Below are 18,418 nucleotides of genomic sequence, written 5' to 3' on the forward strand. Positions count from 1 at the left end.
ATGACTTAGATATGGATATCTTTTTTTTAATATTTGGTGGGCCAAATAAGTAAATGCAATAATTTCAATTCCGTCTTTTTTTTTTGTTGGAAAAAGGAATAAAATTATATTATTAAAAGTGAAATTAAAACTTAGACGAAGCCTTTTCTATTGTTTTTAAAATTATATATATCCAAAAGGTATTAAAGCAAATTAAATAGTGTTAAGCTTTCATTAATGGATATATTTAAGTAGCGGTGCTACTAATTTAGAATTGGAACTTTTTTTTCTTTTACATTTTATAATTTATCTTTTGATGTTGAGAAGGGAAGAAAAAGAGAAATTGAATATATCTCTATGCTATCCCAAAAGATAGAGGCGAATTTAAAACTTAGCTATAAAATTAAATAAATTTACTTGATTTTTTTATTGTAAATTTTAAATTTATTAAATTTAAATCATGAATTTATCTGTTCTAAAAAATGACACGGAGTAGCATCCAATCCCTTCTCTCTTGGTTTAATTAGTATTTAGAGCACCTTTATATTTTTCATAAGGAGTTTTGAATGTAAATACAATTTGAATTAATCATTACCAATAATTATAAATTCCAAATAATTAACAATCACGAAGCTCCCACTTAATTTTGAATATACAGTATAGTACTCTTGAGGACCTTAGTTTATTAGCTAAAACATATATACAACACTAACAACAGCCCTATATAGGTAGGGTAATTATATAAGTGAAATTTGATAAAAGTAGATTATACGTGGACTATATCTTTATTTTTATAATAACAAAAAGACTATATTTAATAATTTCTCGTTCATTAAGAAAATAATTATTGATATAAATACTAATAAAAAAGAAATGACAACAGAAGGCCAAACCTTGTTATTTTTTCCTTCCATATTTAATTGTTATGTTTTAAGATTATTTTGATTTTCAAATTAAATTAAATTATGATAATTCAATATTATAAATAAAAATATTAAATAAATAAAAAAACTATATAGTAAATAGAAGTAGTAAAATTACTGAACCGTTTAATTTCAAAATTTCAAATTATTAAAGTTTAGGTTAGTCACAAGACTATGACTAAAAAATCTAGAAATTTTGTGTGAGAGAGAAAAAACATAATTTCTTGAAGAACCAAAAGCGAGAGGTCGGCGGTGTCTGTATCTATAAAGATTGAGACTTGGGAGTGGCATTTGCTGCAAAATACAACCAAAAAAATTCATTTGACATTTATGACCATTGAGTTATTGTTAAATGCAGAGTAACAAAATCCAAAATACTGTTACTTTTTTTCTTTCTCAGTGTGTGATTATCTGTCACAGACATTCTTAGCCTTTTGTGAATTCTTGTCAGTGTCCTTTTTTGTTTGCACTTTTGCAGGCCTTCTCTCTTTCTTCTTTATTCACATTTTATCATTTCCCACTTTGCTTTCTCCACCATTGTTGTGAGATAAGCATATTGCATATTCTTTTTCCAAGTAAAATCAAAATGGGTATAAATACCAAATGGTTCTTGATATTTTTTGTGTTGATTTTTGGGTCTAAGATTTGTTATTGTAGTGTTAGTTATGATAAGAAATCTCTCATTATCAATGGACAAAGAAAAATTCTGTTTTCTGGTTCTGTTCATTACCCAAGAAGCACCCCTGATGTATGGCTTTTTTTTTTTGTTGCTCTTTTTCAATTTTTTATTGTTGTTCTTGGTTTAACAATGGACAAAATGCAGATGTGGGAGGGCATTATACAGAAGGCAAAAGATGGAGGATTGGATGTTATAGAAACCTATGTGTTTTGGAATCTTCATGAACCTTCACCTGGCAATGTACTTTACACTTTCTTCTTGTTTTAATTGTTCATTGTGAATACTTTACTGCCAAATCTTGATTTCTTTTTTTGTCATATATAGTTGTAGTTCTTTCTTTTTCTGAGAAGCATTGGTGAAAATGGTGTATTAATGTTTAATTTTTGTGGGTTTATAGTACAACTTTGAGGGGCGTAATGATTTAGTTCGGTTCATAAAGCTGATTCAGAAGGCAGGGCTTTATATGCATCTTCGAATTGGGCCTTATATTTGTGGAGAGTGGAATTTTGGGTAAGTTTGATTTTTGTTATTAAATTACTATGTGAGCTTTGATTTATGATTGTCTTTACTTTCTGATGCCAAATGCTCTGAATAACTTTTTTTCTAATTTCAGTGGTTTTCCTGTATGGTTGAAGTATGTTCCTGGAATCAGCTTTAGAACCAATAATGAACCTTTCAAGGTAATTCTCTCTCTCACACACACAGAGGCACACCCTTCAGAAGGGGATTGCATTTATGGCAACGGTTCAACTAGAAAAGTTTACTTATGTCTTCATAAATGTTGTGTTTTTGCTTCGGTCTATTGGAAACAATCCCTCAACCTGACAAGGTAGGGATAAGGTATGCTTATACTCCTCTACCATTCCAAGACCCCACCCACGACTGGGATTACGTGGATATGTTGTTGTTGGTTCAGGTGGAAAAGTAGTATTCTTGGAACATCCTAATGTGTAGTAGAATTTTGGTGTAAGGCTGCACATACACCACCCTCCTCAGACCCCCCTTGTTATGAAATTGTTGTTGTTGTTGTTTATCTTGGAAGCTAAATCACAGTGGACTGTAATTTCTGTCTTGCAGAGGGAAATGCAAAGATTCACCACGAAAATTGTCCAAATGATGAAGAAGGAGAAGCTATTTCAGACCCAAGGTGGTCCTATCATTCTGTCTCAGGTATGATTTTCTACCATTTCACTCATGATAGAAGCCACATATTGAGGCATCTGGGGTGTACTTAAAAGTTAAAGCAATTTAATGACATGTGAGGAAACTCATAGTCTGGATCATCAGTTTTCTTTCCTCATCCCATGTGCAATATGATGCTTTGCAATAATGAAGCATCATAGATACTTATGTTTAGAAGTGTTGATGCAGATTGAGAACGAGTATGGGTTAGAAATAAAACAATATGGTGCTCCAGGTCATGCATACATGACTTGGGCAGCTAAAATGGCTGTTGAAATGGGTACTGGGGTCCCGTGGGTCATGTGCAAGGAGGATGATGCCCCTGATCCAGTGGTAAGATGTTTTTTCGCACTATACAAGATTGGCTTTGCTTTGTTCATTAAGTAAACTGAGTGCAACACTCAATTCTTTTGGCTCCTTCTTTCAACTCGTTTCGATTTGTCCCTCATATTACCAGATTAGAAAATATTTCTTATAGAAAGTCAATTATATAGGAAAGCTGATTGTGAGTGCTTGGGATTACCTAGTGTTATGCTAAACTTAAAAGTTTTATTTTGGTGACAGATAAACACCTGCAATGGTTTTTATTGTGATTATTTTTCCCCTAACAAACCTAACAAGCCAACAATATGGACAGAGGCATGGAGTGGCTGGTAAATTCATTATACTTGGCATTTGCTGTATGATTAGTACTTTTCCATGTTGGGATGATTTACTCAATTTTCTTCATGTGTAAAGGTTTGATGATTTTGGTGGTCCAGTTCATCATCGACCAGTTGAAGATTTGGCCTTTGCAGTTGCTCGGTTCATTCAAAAAGGTGGCTCTTTGGTGAATTATTATATGGTGGGTGGATTTCCTACAGCTTTTGAAATCTCATTACTGCAGCTTCTGTATATGGAATTTAACTAATAACTACTTCTCCGAAGTTGTATATCAATTGATGATATGCCTGTTGTTTAAAAGTGCATGTCTATTATGTTGATGCACGAAATTTGTAATGCAAAATTACCCGTGCTTCGGAAAATAATCTTCTATAGTTATCTGAATTTTCATCTTGACCCATCACCAAGTCTTAACTGTTAAATTCAGTGGCTTTTATGTACTTCTCATTCTTCAGACATTACATATTAAAGTCTTACCAAATGAACATAAGAAAATGGTATCAAGAGTTCTACTACACTAGTCATTTCTAAAAAAATTAATGATATAAATAATTTTACTTATAAACAATCAAGAGATTTACTGGCGCTATGGAATCAATCATGCGTGCAACTTGTGATGATACTTTTTACCTTAACTGATGTTTCTTTTTTCTCTTTGAACAGTATCATGGGGGAACCAACTTTGGAAGAACAGCTGGAGGGCCTTTTATCACTACCAGCTATGACTATGATGCTCCTATTGATGAATATGGTCAGAGACTGAGCTAGTACCATTTAGATGCACAACTTCACATGTAGTTCAACTTCCTCGTATATACTAACTAGTTCTCCGTGCTTATTTTATAGGCTTGATTAGGCAGCCAAAGTATGACCATTTGAAGGAGCTTCATAAGGCTGTCAAGTTATGTGAACCAGCACTGATTTCTGCTGATCCTACCGTTACTGTCTTAGGGAACTATGAACAGGTGCCTTTCTTATCTCTTTTCCTCGTTTTGTTGACTCTTTTCATCAGATTTTGGGGGTAGGGGTGTTACTATGAGTAGACACGGATGCCAGTTGATGCGGAGTACCACAACACCCACCACTACTGCTTTGACGAAGCGGGTGCAAATTAAAAAGAAATATTGGTTTCTTAAGTATTTCAACCCTGACACAGAGAATGAGTATGCAAATCAATGTTTAAATTTCTAATGAATATAGATGATCAATAATTCTTTGTTCTCTCTTTTTATTACATTGACATATTCTTTTACATATCCGATTCATATATGTTTGACCTTTTAAAACTCTGAAATCTTCTCCATTTTGCAGGCACATGTATTTTCTTCCGGCTCTGGACATTGTGCTGCTTTTCTTGCAAATTACCATTTGAGTTCAACTGCAAGGGTGACATTTAGGCACCAACATTACGATCTGCCACCTTGGTCAATAAGCATTCTTCCAGACTGTAAAAATGTTGTATATAATACTGCCAGGGTATGTATATATTACAATAGTAACTTACTCCTGTTGTATGTCCTCTTCTTTTATTCATTGGAGCTGAAGAGTCATTCACAAATAAATATTTCCCCGTTGCTAACGTTAGGTTATTATCATACTTAATATACCATCTACTCCCTACTTCCTAAGAAAATAATAAATTCATAATAGTTGACAATGTTGTGTCTACTAAACAAACACTTGGCATTTTATTCCCATTAACATGATCTACAAAGATGAAAATTGAAGCTACGGTACGTAGGAGGTACTCAGTTGCCAACTTACAGTGTATTTTTTTGCTCTTCAAATCAGATTGGAGTCAAGACATCCACTGCACAAATGCTGCCCACAAATGTACAACTGCGCACTTGGGAAACATTTAGCGAAGATGTATCCACCATTGACGCGGATTCAAAGTTCACTGTTGTTGGTCTGTTGGAGCAATTAAATGTTACCAGGGATATGAGTGACTACCTCTGGTACACCACTAGGTATGAAAGAAAACATTTTATATGCCTGCTGACAAACGTGTATATCTGTCTGACCATGTCATTGAACTTTTCAGCGTCGAGATAAATTCAGCTGAATCATTTCTACATCGAGGGCAACATCTGACTCTTGCTGTGCAGTCAGCAGGCCATGCCTTGCACGTTTATGTTAATGGACGGCTTTCAGGTGCAAATGCTCTCCTTTAGTTGACTCATGGTAACATTTTATTATTGAGAAACATCAAATGTTAGATTCCTTTTAAGAGTTCCCGGTTCCATTTACAGGTTCAGTTTATGGAAACCGAGAAAACCGAAGAGTTACATTTACAGGAGGTGTTAACCTGCATGCTGGAATAAACAGAATTTCTCTACTCAGTGTAGCTGTTGGATTGCCGGTTAGTCTCTTTTTTAAGACTCACACTCAAGATATCAAAGATTCTCAATAAATTCAATATGAGGGGAACAAGTGTCAGATTTTTAGAATAAACCTTAGTAGCAACAACTAAGTTTTACAACTTGAGTTTGGGCATGGATGGTGGGAAGATATTTCTGCATTGTGGATCTCATAAATCACTATCACTTTCTTGCTTGTCAAAATTGGTTTCACCTTTGTGTGTTGGTTTGTCGTAATTGAAGAACAACGGAGCACGTTATGAGACATGGAGTGCAGGAGTCCTTGGGCCAGTCGTTCTTCATGGGCTAGACAAGGGTCAAAGGGACTTATCATGGCAGAAATGGTCATATCAGGTGCCAATCCTAATTTCTTTTTCATGCTTTGGCCTCTTATATGTCCTTACCACAACTTTGAATGTTTTTGCACAGGTGGGGTTGAGAGGCGAGGCCATGAACTTGGCTTCAAATGCAATATCTGCTGCTGAATGGGTAGGAGGCTCTTTGATAGCAAGACAGCGACAACCTCTTACATGGTACAAGGTATATGTTTTTTGCTTCTGTACATATGGAGGACAGGACCGAAGAATTTCCAAATTGAATTGCTTTACAGATGATTAGTACTTGAGGAAAAAAGTAATACGAAGAACCCTTAAAAAATGTACTCGCTGATGGAGATCACTTGTATACTATTTGCTGTAACTTTTGAAACATCAGAATTGATCACACTTCCTGATATTAAGAGTTAGATTATTGATGTTTGAAGATAAGATTAATATTTTTGTATAGAGCTGTAGTAATGAGAAATGAAAAGGTGGAACCTTGATCATGACCATGACTACTGAGATTCTTCATGAAACTTTCAGGTATATTTCAATGCACCAGGAGGAAGTGATCCATTAGCACTGGACATGGGTAGTATGGGAAAAGGTCAAGTATGGATCAATGGACAGAGCATTGGAAGATACTGGACCGCTTATGCCACTGGTAACTGCAGTCCTTGTACTTATGCAGCTACATACAGACAAGGAAAGTGCCAATCTGGTTGTGGCCAGCCAACTCAAAGATGGTATGCAGATAACTTTAGTATGTTACTTGATAAATGAGAAGATTAAAATGGTTGCTAACTCTTTAACATATTGGTTTCTTTTAGGTACCACGTTCCTCGATCTTGGTTGAAGCCAACTGGGAACTTGCTGGTAGTTTTTGAGGAGATAGGTGGGGATGCATCAAAGATTTCTCTTGTCAAACGGTCAATTACACATGTATAGATATGATATTATTTAGGTACCACTACTTAGAAAGTAAAGTTTGGTCTCATAGAACGAAATAGTTCTATGAAAAAACTCCTATTCTAGTTTTTTCAGCAATAATTAGCTTATTTGCTTTGCAAAATTATCTTTGTTCAAAATACGGTTGCAATGCCACTGCTTGTCTTCCTCATCAGTGTATATATTTACAAGTTATTGTTGGAAAAAAGGATTCTGATCAAAATTTCAATTTTCAATTGCTTTAGATTCTTTTTCTTTTGTACTTCCCACACCCTCAAGGTCCCTGCAATCTAAGCCGTTAATTTGTGTTACAAAAACGTGCAACTAAATTGCATCTCCTTAGCAAAGTAAATTTTAGTACAAAATAGATATAATACCTCAAAATCCCCTATGTCAAGGGGAGATGTGCATAAATTTCATAAGATGCGACATGGCTTATGAAATCTTTTGCTTATGTCACTGCCCGTTACTAAATTCGAATTTAGTCGGTTCCAATGTTGGTATCAATGGAAAACAAAAAAGAAAGTTAATTTTGTTAGATATAGTTATCACCATTCAATGATTTCAATAAATAACTACTGGAAACAAGAAAATGAAATTATCCAAATTTTCTCCCCAATCCCTTATAGAGAAATGTATTATCTTTCTTCTATTTGATGAAGTATATATCTCATGTTCTTGAGAAATACTTACCAGCAGAACCAGTTCATGGGATGACAGAAGAACCCTATACTAAAGTTAAACTAGGAAATCACTGCAGATGTGCTTGGTTGATTGTTGATGAAACTGCAAGAGGCGCGCATCCACGTTGTTGAGACACACCGGCACTTGCCAAGGCCATTCCCTGATGGTATTTTAGTGTGTTTGACTGTGTGTATACACGAAAATGAGTACATTATCTTTATAAAACATTTGTTATATATTCTTCGTGGTTGAAACCATCCGCAAGAGAGAATAATTAGTGACGTCTGAATTCAGCAGAGTAAATTGTCTAGTTCAGATCGCATCAGTACCTTGATCTCTCCCAGCTACTTTGAATGTTCCCTGCCTTGAAGAACATTCATACACCAACAAGTAAAGAGCAGGTGCAAGGATTTATTGTACTGAAAATGCATTTCACAAAGAACTCCATCCAGGCTCCTTTGATATCCCAGTTCCTTGCATTGAACCTCTTATTTTCAATACTTCATCCCATTGGCCCAAACTAGCCCAGATATTTGACAATGAGACATATGCACCAACTTCACTCGGTTCCAACTCTATGATCTTTTTTGCTACCAGCTTTCCTAGCTCAACTTCATCGTGCAATTTACAAGCAGCAAGTAATGTTCCCCAGATCAATGCATCAGGTTTTATAGGCATATCACAAATGAATCTCTCAGCCTCAGTTAATCTACCAGAGCGACTGAGAAGATCTACCATACAGGCATAATGGCGATAACCAGGTTCAATTCCGTAGTCTTTCATCATTGAATTTAGAAAGAAATACCCTTCTTCAACCAGACCAGCATGGCTACAAGCAGAAAGAACACCAACAAAAGTTACTGAATCAGGCTGGATTCCTGAATTCCTCATTGACTCGTATACTTGCAAAGCATCACCCCCTTTTCCATTTTGAGCATAGCTTACAATCATAGCAGTCCAGCTAACCAAATCAGGTGTCAAAATTTCTTTGAATGCTTTGCAGCAATCATCAATACTTCCACATTTTGAATACATTGTAACTACTGAACTTCCTGTTGATGCTTCTGATTGTGATCCCATTTTTATACAATGTGCATGCACTTGGATACCAATGCGAGATCTGTTAGAAAGAGCAATAACCCCAAGAACAGAAGAAATTGTAAAGGAACTACTATCTAAATCATTCATCAGCATTTGCTTGAACAGCTGAAGTGTGTCTTCCACATGACCCCTTTGAGCATACCCAGTTATCATGGAAGAACATGAAAACTTATCTTTAAGGGGTATCATATCAAAGAAACTTCTTGCCGAAACTAGATCACCACACTTCGTATACATATTCACAATGGCACCATTGACAATGTGAAGCTCACCAACACCATGCCGAAGAATGAAGCCATGAATTTCTTTGCCAGACTTCAAGGTCTGAAGAGAACTACATGCATTAAGGACAGCAGTTAATGTCATTTCGTCAGGAACGATTTCCTCCACGGGCATCTCTCTGAAAAGTTCAACGGCTCTATCTGAAAAACCATGTTCTACAAAACCAGCAATCATTGAGGCCCATGAGACATTATCCTTATCCTCAATCAGCTCAAATATAATATATGATTCCTCTATACTACCACATTTTGAGTACATCGTGAACAGAGAGCTGCTCACATTAACATTAGAGATTAACCCCGATTTAAGGATATAGCTATGTATCTGTCTACCCAAGTCTAGACAGTCTACAACTCCCAAGATACTAGAACAACAGAACTTATCAGGTTTCAAGTCCTCTTGGAATATTCTCCGAAATAGATGAATTGACTTGTCAGAATCACTATTCTGGGCAAGAACAGATATCATATTAGACCACAAACTTAGGTGCTCCAGATTTTCAGCCTCTGCAAAGACTAGTTCAGATAAGGCAACATCTCCTATCTTCGAGTACATATTGATAAAAGACGTTTGCACAACTGAATCCTGATAATATCCAGTCTTATAGATCCAAGAATGAATTTGGATTGCTTCTTTTGCCATAGTAGGATTAGCACAGGCAGCAAGCACACAGGTGACAGTGTAGTTGTTTATCTCTATCCCTTTATTCCTCATTTCTCCAAAAATTTGAACAGCAGAAATAGGATCGTCATTCTGCACAAAACCATTTAGCATTGCAGTCCAAGAAACAACGTTGCTGACTGGCATCTGCATGAGTTCCCTAAATGCTTCATCCATAAACCCACATTTTGCATACAAATCAACAATAGAAGTCCCCACAAAAACATCACTTTCCAGACCACATTTTATAGCCGCTCCATGAACCATTTTGCCAAATTGAAGTTCCAACAATGAAACACAGGCATTCAGTACACTTGGAATAGTAAATTCATTAGGCTTTAAGAATTCACCCCACATTAGTCTAAAAATATCCAAAGCAACCCAATACTCCCTATTTTTTACCGCTCCCGATATGATAGCATTCCAGCAAACCACATTATCACACAGATAATCATAAAACACCCTTAAAGCATCACTAAACCTACAGCTTCTAGAAAACAATTCTATCATCCCACATCTTACATATCCATCCGAAAAAAACCCATTTTTCATCACAAGCCCATAAACCTGCTCACCCCACAATGTAGATGTTAAAGCACCACAGGCAGAAAGAATACTACCATAAGTATACATATTCATGTCAAACCCCAACATGTGCATCCTACAAAATAGCCTCCAAGAATCTTGGTACAGTAATGCTTTATTTGAATTAGAAATCATCAAATTCCATGAAACAGAATTTGGTTTAGGCATTTCTTCAAGCACCTTGGCTGCATTGTCCATTCTTGAATATTCACCATAATTATGAAGCACAGAATTCGCAGCATGTGTATTGCCTTCAAGATTCTGAGTCTTTATGAGATGGGCATGGGATATTTCGGGTTTTGAGTGAATAATATTTCTCGATTTGGTGAGAAGCTGAATAGGGGGCTGGTCAGGGAAACTAGATGTGCTACCAGCAAAGGCAACAGAGGAGATCAATTTGCGCCCAAAAGGTGAGAGTTTGTGCTCCAGTTGCTGGTAACTGATAGAGTTCATTAGTGAACTTCGATCATGGGAAATATGCAGAGAGTTCACGGGTGGCCTGTGAAGGATATAAACTGAACTGAAAAATGCAACAATGTCAAGTGTCTGAAATTAAGTGTCATTTGGCAAAATCAGTAGATTAAAGAAATCAAACTGTTTTACTAAACTATTCAGGTATAATGTTTTCAGACAAAAATATTTTATTTTATAGTGTTTTTGATAAATAAAATAAAAAAATATTATTTTAAAACACATTCGACTGCTTAAAAAAAAATGATCTAGTTTAATTTGATACGAAATTTAAAAAATAAAGTAGTTATGTCAAAAATTATAAATTTTTCTTAAATATTATCGAAAAAAATTTATTCTTTTTGAAATAAATTTTAAAAAATAGATATTTTTTTTTAAATAAAAAAATATATATAGACTCCCTCTGTCACTATTTACTTGTCCATATATTCTTCTTTTAGATGTTCCTATTTACTTGTCAATTTAACAAATCAAGAAAGGACAAATTCTTTTTTCTTATTATATTGTTATTTAAACTTCTTGAAAATTTTTAAGTTTTAATTCATTCTCTTTGAAAGTATATTTAATAAGGATAAAATTATAACTTTACTACGTTAATTATTGTTATTTTAATATGTGTATCTTTTCTAAAGTGAACAACTAATTAAGAACAGAAAAATATTATCTAGCAAAATATTAGGAGTAGCAAAATAGAAATGGAGAGAGGTGATTCGAGGATGCTGTTGGAATTGGATGGTTGGGAAGGAAACTTAAAATGTCACATACGTATACATCTTCTTTTTCGTTATTTTCGACGAGTTCGTTTTTTTAGAGAAAATATTTTTCAACTATAAGAATTGAAAAATATTTTTCTTTCTTTCCAAACATATAATATACTACTAAAATTATGAATTATAATAATATACTTAAAAAGTATATACATTAATTATTTTCTTGAATTATTAAAGTGATAAATATTTTAGGAAGTTTTCTTTGCTACAGATGATAATAAAGTCAGATAAATAAAATGAAATTGAAGGAGTAATTAAAATAAAATCATGGAATCAAAGTTCTTGGATATTTTTTAATTATTAAAAAGTGAAAAATAGTGTTTCTCCTGAACTTGATAAAAAAAAATCTAATAAGGAAAAAAGAGGAGACCTGGTGACACACCCTGGCTTGGCTGGATTCATATATCTCTCTCCTGTTTGTTCTCCCTGCACTGTTTTTGCTGTTTCAGGCGCATGACTTTTGTAGTGTTACACACTCCTCCTTCAGTCCATGGCTAAAACTCGTACAAATCGTCGAACCCTAGATTCTTACACTGTCAAATCCATCAACAAGACCGTTCGAGGTAAGTTCTATTCCATAAACCTTCTCTCAATTTTCCAGAAAAAAACTTTTTTCGCCGGAAAATCTAACATGCGCTACCTGGAAACGTTCTTCAGCCGGGGACTGCGTGTTGATGAGAGCGTCGGAGTCGTCAAAGCCGTCGTACGTTGCTCGAGTTGAGAAGATTGAGTCCGACAATAGAGGTGGCAACGTCAGGGTTCACGTCCGGTGGTACTACCGTCCGGAGGAGTCGATCGGCGGCCGACGTCAGTTTCACGGCTCCAAGGAACTTTTTATGTCCGATCACCGCGATATACAAAGTGCCGACACAATTGAAGGCAAGTGTACGGTCCACACATTCAAGAGCTACACCAAACTCGACGCTGTTGGGAACGAAGATTTCTTTTGCCGATTTGACTACAATTCTTCTACCGGAGCATTTAATCCTGACAGAGTTGCTGTGTATGTACAAAATTTGTTAAAAATTGTGGCTTTTCTCCTTACAATCTCTATTTAATTAGTACTTTGTAAAAAAGTGGTAATTGACTTCAGATTTTTGCATTATCAGTAATTAATGATTTGGTAATAGCTTGTTGAGGAGCAGTAGTTTATTTTTCTGCATAATGTTTTCAGTTTAAAGACATTCATATGGTTTCGTGCTTTTATGTAGCTACAATACTAACTACGTGATGTTTACAAGGAAACAACATCTTTTTGGAAGTTTTTGACCTTAAATTTATCACTAAGTATTCTTTCTGGTCCTAATTTGGCAGGTACTGTAAATGTGAAATGCCATACAATCCTGATGACCTCATGGTTCAATGTGAGGGCTGCAGTGACTGGTAAGTCTGATCCTTCACATTTTTCTCATGGTAGGCAATATATTATTATCTGGTTTCTTGTTTAGTTCTCAGTTACATGATGTTAAAAATCTTCTCATGTTTTAAAGTTACTCATAACAGGCAAATAGTTTAGTATGAATTGCTGCTAAATAGTATAGGTCATGCACTAGTTTCCAATCTCAAAGCCTTTTCCTATGTTTTATTACACGCTCTATGTGTACTATTTTCTTTTTTGATGAGTCACGACATAGTGCAAGAGCTAATTTCAAAAGAAAAGTTGGCCATTAGTTGCACCAGGGTATGCGACTCAAGCTGTTCATGAGTTTCTGGAGTTACTCAGACATTACCTGATGGAGGATCATGATACCTTTTAACACGTTGTATGACTTCTGCTCGAATGTTGGGAGCAAGTTTTATCCACATAGTGGGGTTACTCAGACATTTTTTGAGTGCATGATGCAGTACAGATAATGTTCTACTTTTTTTTTTTTTTGAGAAGGTAAAACTTGTATTCTATTCCGAAACAAAAACCAGAACCTGCAACAACAAATTACAGGTTCCTATTTACAATTGTGGAGAGTAGGAAGATCTTTAATCCTGTAGCAAAATTTACAAGGAACCTAAAACATATGTAACTGATTCTAGATCTATCGTGTACTCCTGTTTACACCATAAAAGAAACAAAACTAAGCAGTTCATCTTAATCTTCTGGATGGAATTGCTCTTGTTTTGGAAGTATATGAGATTTCTTTCTTTCCACACTGACCTCCAGACGCAAGCCGGAATGATTTTTCATCTTTCTTTATGCCCGGTAATGCTTCCATAGCCTATTTTTCTACTTTGAAACACTTATTTTTCTTTGCTTTCCTATTTGTGTAAAAAAAGTTTCCTTGATGTGATAGTGGTAAGCGCCTTATCATACTGACAAAAAAGGGAGTAAGTTCCTCTTACATGTCCGTTAGATATCTGTACTGCCATCAGCTTTTCTGGTATATCTTTAATCATGTATGCTGATGTGTTATGCATATCTATATGGCTGGTCAGATTTGGAATATGCTTTGTTCAGGAAGTCAAATTATGGAAAGAATTTACCTACACACGGAGTTTACACCAACCAAATAAATGTATGACATGTGCATTTTATCACTGAACCATAGTTAATTAACACATTCTCTCCTCAAATTATTACTTAATCATGTTTATTGAAGGTTTCTGATTTGAAAAATTGGATGTTGGTAAGGTTTTTGTGTTTAACAATATATTCATAGTGGGATAGACGAAGTTTAACATGACAGACTCTCTTGTAGTATGTTAACAATTTATTTCAGAGGGTTTTGATATTTCTGATCAATTTATTTCCATTGAGGTTTGAACACCAGAGTTCATGTTAAGTTTGGAGATTGGGTCTGCTCTGTTTTTTACTCTGCTTGTATTGAACTTTCATCTCTCCACCTATCTGCAACTAGGTTGGGCAAAAGAGCGAATGAAGAAACCATCAGGAATCTTTGCTCGAAAGACAAAATCCGAGTTTTTAATGCGAAAACAGAAAGACGCCATTATTTTAGCTATCTTAGGTTGTCAAGCCTTTAGTAATATTAGGTATGTACTTTTCTGCATCAAAAATCTTGTTTTGGAAGGATACCATAGTGTGGGAGAAGCCTTAGAGCTGAATGCATCAGATTCTTGATAACCTTTCCCGACTGGATTCAGGTGAAAATATGGATTTTTTTTGTTTAAGGGCTGACATGTCTTCAGTTAAGTTTTCTGCTAGCATAGTTGCATGATTAAAGCCATTCATATATCAAGATTCTTAAGCAGCAAAGCATTTTCCTAAACTGGTACATCACTTGCGTCTACTTTTAACATCTGAAATGACTGCAACTAAGTGCCTTCAATTTTCATCCAGGTTTCACCCTACTTGTATAGACATGACGCCAGAGGAAGCCAAGAGACTTGACCACTTCTTTTGCCAAAATTGTTCATCTGAAGATCAGAAGAAATTGCTAAATTCTCATGCTACTTCAAGACATGCTGATATAAAGGTGCGCCCATTGCTAGATTAACACAAGCATCCTGGTTAACCTTTTTGATCCATCTTTCTATTATCTAAGTTGACATAAGTTTCTTATTTTCTATTTTCCTTGCCCTACATTCACTGATGTAGCTTGTTGTATTCATTCAAAACATGCTGGTAGGAAGAACAATGACAAAAAATATAAAGTGATTTTAGACTAGACATGCTTAGTAAAGCCTAAGTTACTCGGACTCGGGTGCGGATATCCGGATGCGAATCCGAGTTGGATTCGGCAAAATCTAAATTTTAAGATTCGGGGTGCAAATCCGAATATGGATACAGAATGCGGGGATACGGCTAAAAGATTTCAATATTATAAAAATATAATTATAAATATATTCTAACTATATATAATAAAATATCACTAAAAATATTTATGAAATATATATAATAATTAATTGGATATTTTTGTATAATTGCATACAAAATAAAAGAAGTATAATCGTTAAAGAAGAGTAAGAATATAATAAACATTAAAAGTATAATTTATTTTATAATTAAAAGGACACACTTATCTAGAGAAACCCTTTGTCTCTAGTTTTCTTTTTCAAGAAAAACTGAAGAGACTACTTTTTCAAGAAAGATAAAAAAGCTTTGTATTCTCTGTATGTATTTTTTCAAGAAACTTTTTTAAGTTTCATGTACTTTTTCAATCTTTATTCTCTTTAACTTTCTCAAGCTTCATCTTAAAAAGTAGCTCCGCCTCCCCTCGGAAGACGTCGTCGGAAACTGATTTCTGTTTCCCCAAATATTTTCTCGGCTCTGGTCAAAGTGTTCGGATCGGATTGACCGAATCCAACACTCACCCTGCACCCGCACTAGGGTTGCTTCAAGACGGGTTCGCCGGCAAAAATGAAGAGTCCGCACAACATAGTGTAAAGTTGCTGGTTTATTTTACCATTTGTTACATGTGATGAGGGTAGCAGCTTGGGTGTGTAATCCATCATCTTTTGCAACATACTAGTAATGCCAAAGAAAGGTAAATAGCTAATGTCATCAGACTGGGTGGGGTGCTATGTTGCGCGGACTCTTCATTTTTGCCGGCAAATCCGTCTTGGCGCGACCCGGGCACGGGTGCGGGGTGCGTGTCGAATTCGGTCAATCTGATCCGGACACTTTGACCAGAACCGAGAAAATATTTGGGAAAACAGAGATAAGTTTCCGGCGATGTCTTCCGAGGAGAGGCAGAGCTACTTTTTAAGATGAAGTGTTGAGAAAGATAAAGATTGGAAAAGTACATGAAACTTAAAAAAGTACAAAGGAGTTGAAAAAGTAGTCTCTTCAGTTTTTCTTGATAAAGAAAATTAGAGACGAAGGGTTTCTCTAGATAAGTGTGTCCTTTTAATTATAAAATAAATTATACTTTTAATGTTTGTTATATTTTCACCATTCTTTAACAATTATACTTCTTTTATTTTATATGCAATTAATTATTATATATATTTCATAAATATTTTTAGTGATACTCTATTATATATAGTTAGAATATATTTTTATAATATTGAAATTTTTTAGCAGTATCCATATTCGGATTCGCACCCACGAATTTTAAAATTTAGATTTTGCCGATTCCGACTCTCGGATACCCGCACCCTAGTCCGAGTATCATAGGTGGGGTGTGGGTGTTGGAAAGAGATCTGAGTACTTAAAGCTCCTTTTAAAATAGCGAACATGAAGGAAAAGGTAATTGGTAGGAGAAGAATGTTGGAATAAGAGATACACAGGTGAAATGCAAGAGGAAAATATCATCTGAGATTTATACATCTTTTCTGAAATATATCTTCTCTATCCACCCTGGCGACTCATGATGGTAAGACAAACTCTCTTTTGATGAAAATAATTATGTCTCAGTAATAAAGCTGCTTTATTAAGGGAAGCAAGTACTGTCCTTTTCTTTTTTCGGAAAACTGGTCATGTTAGTTCTAAGCATCCTTTTCATTTCTGCTCCGTCACTTCTTTAATTAGCCTTGACATTCCCTAAACAAGTGTACAATGTAATATATGCACATCCTTACTGTTATTAGGTAATTTATTTATTTTTTGGGTGAAAATATGGGCTACATTTCGATACATATTTATATGGTGAAACAAAATCTGGGAAACGGAAGATTCTCCAATGAACATCCAATGCTGAATATGGTCTGATTCTGTGCAAAAGTTAATTGGTCTAGGGCATTCCATATACATTCCGAGACTATTTATGTACACTCTTGAGAGTATTTTGCTCGGGGGTAATGACACAGCTAATGAGGTTCTAGATGTTGTCTATTGCTGGCTGAAAATTAATACATTAGGTAAGGTTGCCTTCAGATTCTATGGAAGAATGTTAAACGATGATAGTATAGTAGTCAAGTATGGATATTATGGGAAGTGGGGACACAAGAATCCACCTTAGTTTTGGAATGATTTCTCAATTAAAAGGACAAAAATAGATGTGCATATTTTGTGATTTTTGTTATCAAAAAGACATTTTCTGCAAGGGGTTGTTTGGTAAGGGGGATTGGATAGACAGTTATCCCACCATATATATAGGATAACTTATCCCATCATTAAATAGTCGTGGGACTAACTAATACCCTTAACCAAACATAGGATAGAATAAGGAATCCTACATTGTATCTCGGGATTATTATCCTCATCTGTCCTACCAAACGACTTCTAAGATTAAGTTCCTAGCTGGAATTCTACAGAATTTATTTAACGTCTTTTTTGGCGAACTGATCTTTTTCTGTAGGAGTAAACATGATTTCTAGTGTTATACTCACAACTCTGACAAAATCAGCTCTTAGCTGGAGCGCTTTAGATTTTATTTTCTATTATATTTTGTTTGGTGGTTATTGTCATATATATATATGCTACTGAAGCCTCAAATTACAAAATTTGACCTGAGTATTTCAGGTTGAGTCCAAACGCCGTCGGAGGTAATACTTATTTGGCCAGCGGTATGCAAGCAAACACTGAGGCAATTATAACTGCATCAGAAGCGACAATCATGTAGACTGATGTAAACGGAACTGACTGAAACTTTGTATTACCTACTGGTTTTATGCTCCTTGTGTCCTTATATGTAGGTCGAGGAGGTGTTTGGTTGTGTGTAATTATTTACTGTAGGTTTCTCTTCTGATCTTTGACGCTATTTTCTTATTAGAGCGACAGGTGGTGTTTATGATAAATTAAAGTAGTTTACTGTTTTCTGTAAATACGTCTTGGTATTTGCTAACATCTCCCCTATGGGAACTACTCAGTCTGGTAAATGTTTAGACATGTTGTACTCTCCGCTCTATTTTTGCCTCGTCTTAGTTTTCCCCTGCTATATTTCTTGATTGTGCTGCGTATCCTCGATTAGTAGAGTGT

The 18,418-nt window shown here is 35.2% G+C and overlaps 3 protein-coding genes across 3 annotated transcripts; 2 read left to right on the forward strand and 1 right to left on the reverse strand.

Moving 5' to 3' along the window:
- Window positions 1-1,488: 1,488 nt before the first annotated feature.
- Window positions 1,489-7,293, forward strand: LOC107032531 (beta-galactosidase 3-like). Its single transcript, XM_015234137.2, has 18 exons — window positions 1,489-1,650; window positions 1,726-1,821; window positions 1,979-2,091; window positions 2,195-2,261; window positions 2,659-2,751; window positions 2,953-3,096; window positions 3,328-3,416; window positions 3,502-3,607; window positions 4,090-4,177; window positions 4,273-4,391; window positions 4,738-4,902; window positions 5,218-5,396; window positions 5,471-5,580; window positions 5,679-5,788; window positions 6,030-6,140; window positions 6,216-6,326; window positions 6,650-6,852; window positions 6,937-7,293. Exons 1-18 carry the CDS (start codon window positions 1,489-1,491, stop codon window positions 7,052-7,054), a joined length of 2,184 nt encoding a protein of 727 aa, XP_015089623.1. The 3' UTR covers window positions 7,055-7,293.
- A 270-nt stretch (window positions 7,294-7,563) lies between these two features.
- Window positions 7,564-10,964, reverse strand: LOC107005239 (pentatricopeptide repeat-containing protein At1g74600, chloroplastic). Its single transcript, XM_027919462.1, has one exon. It carries the CDS (start codon window positions 10,817-10,819, stop codon window positions 8,171-8,173), a length of 2,649 nt encoding a protein of 882 aa, XP_027775263.1. The 5' UTR covers window positions 10,820-10,964; the 3' UTR covers window positions 7,564-8,170.
- A 982-nt stretch (window positions 10,965-11,946) lies between these two features.
- LOC107005258 (chromatin remodeling protein EBS-like) lies at window positions 11,947-18,340 on the forward strand. The gene is made up of 5 exons (XM_015203800.2): window positions 11,947-12,170; window positions 12,265-12,610; window positions 12,922-12,990; window positions 14,897-15,032; window positions 17,963-18,340. The coding sequence occupies exons 1-5, from the start codon at window positions 12,098-12,100 to the stop codon at window positions 17,987-17,989; spliced, it is 651 nt and encodes a 216-aa protein (XP_015059286.1). The 5' UTR covers window positions 11,947-12,097; the 3' UTR covers window positions 17,990-18,340.
- The last annotated feature ends 78 nt before the right edge of the window (window positions 18,341-18,418 follow it).

The sequence above is a fragment of the Solanum pennellii genome, chromosome 1 (assembly GCF_001406875.1).
Source record: "Solanum pennellii chromosome 1, SPENNV200".
NCBI classification, from domain to species: Eukaryota; Viridiplantae; Streptophyta; class Magnoliopsida; order Solanales; family Solanaceae; genus Solanum; species Solanum pennellii.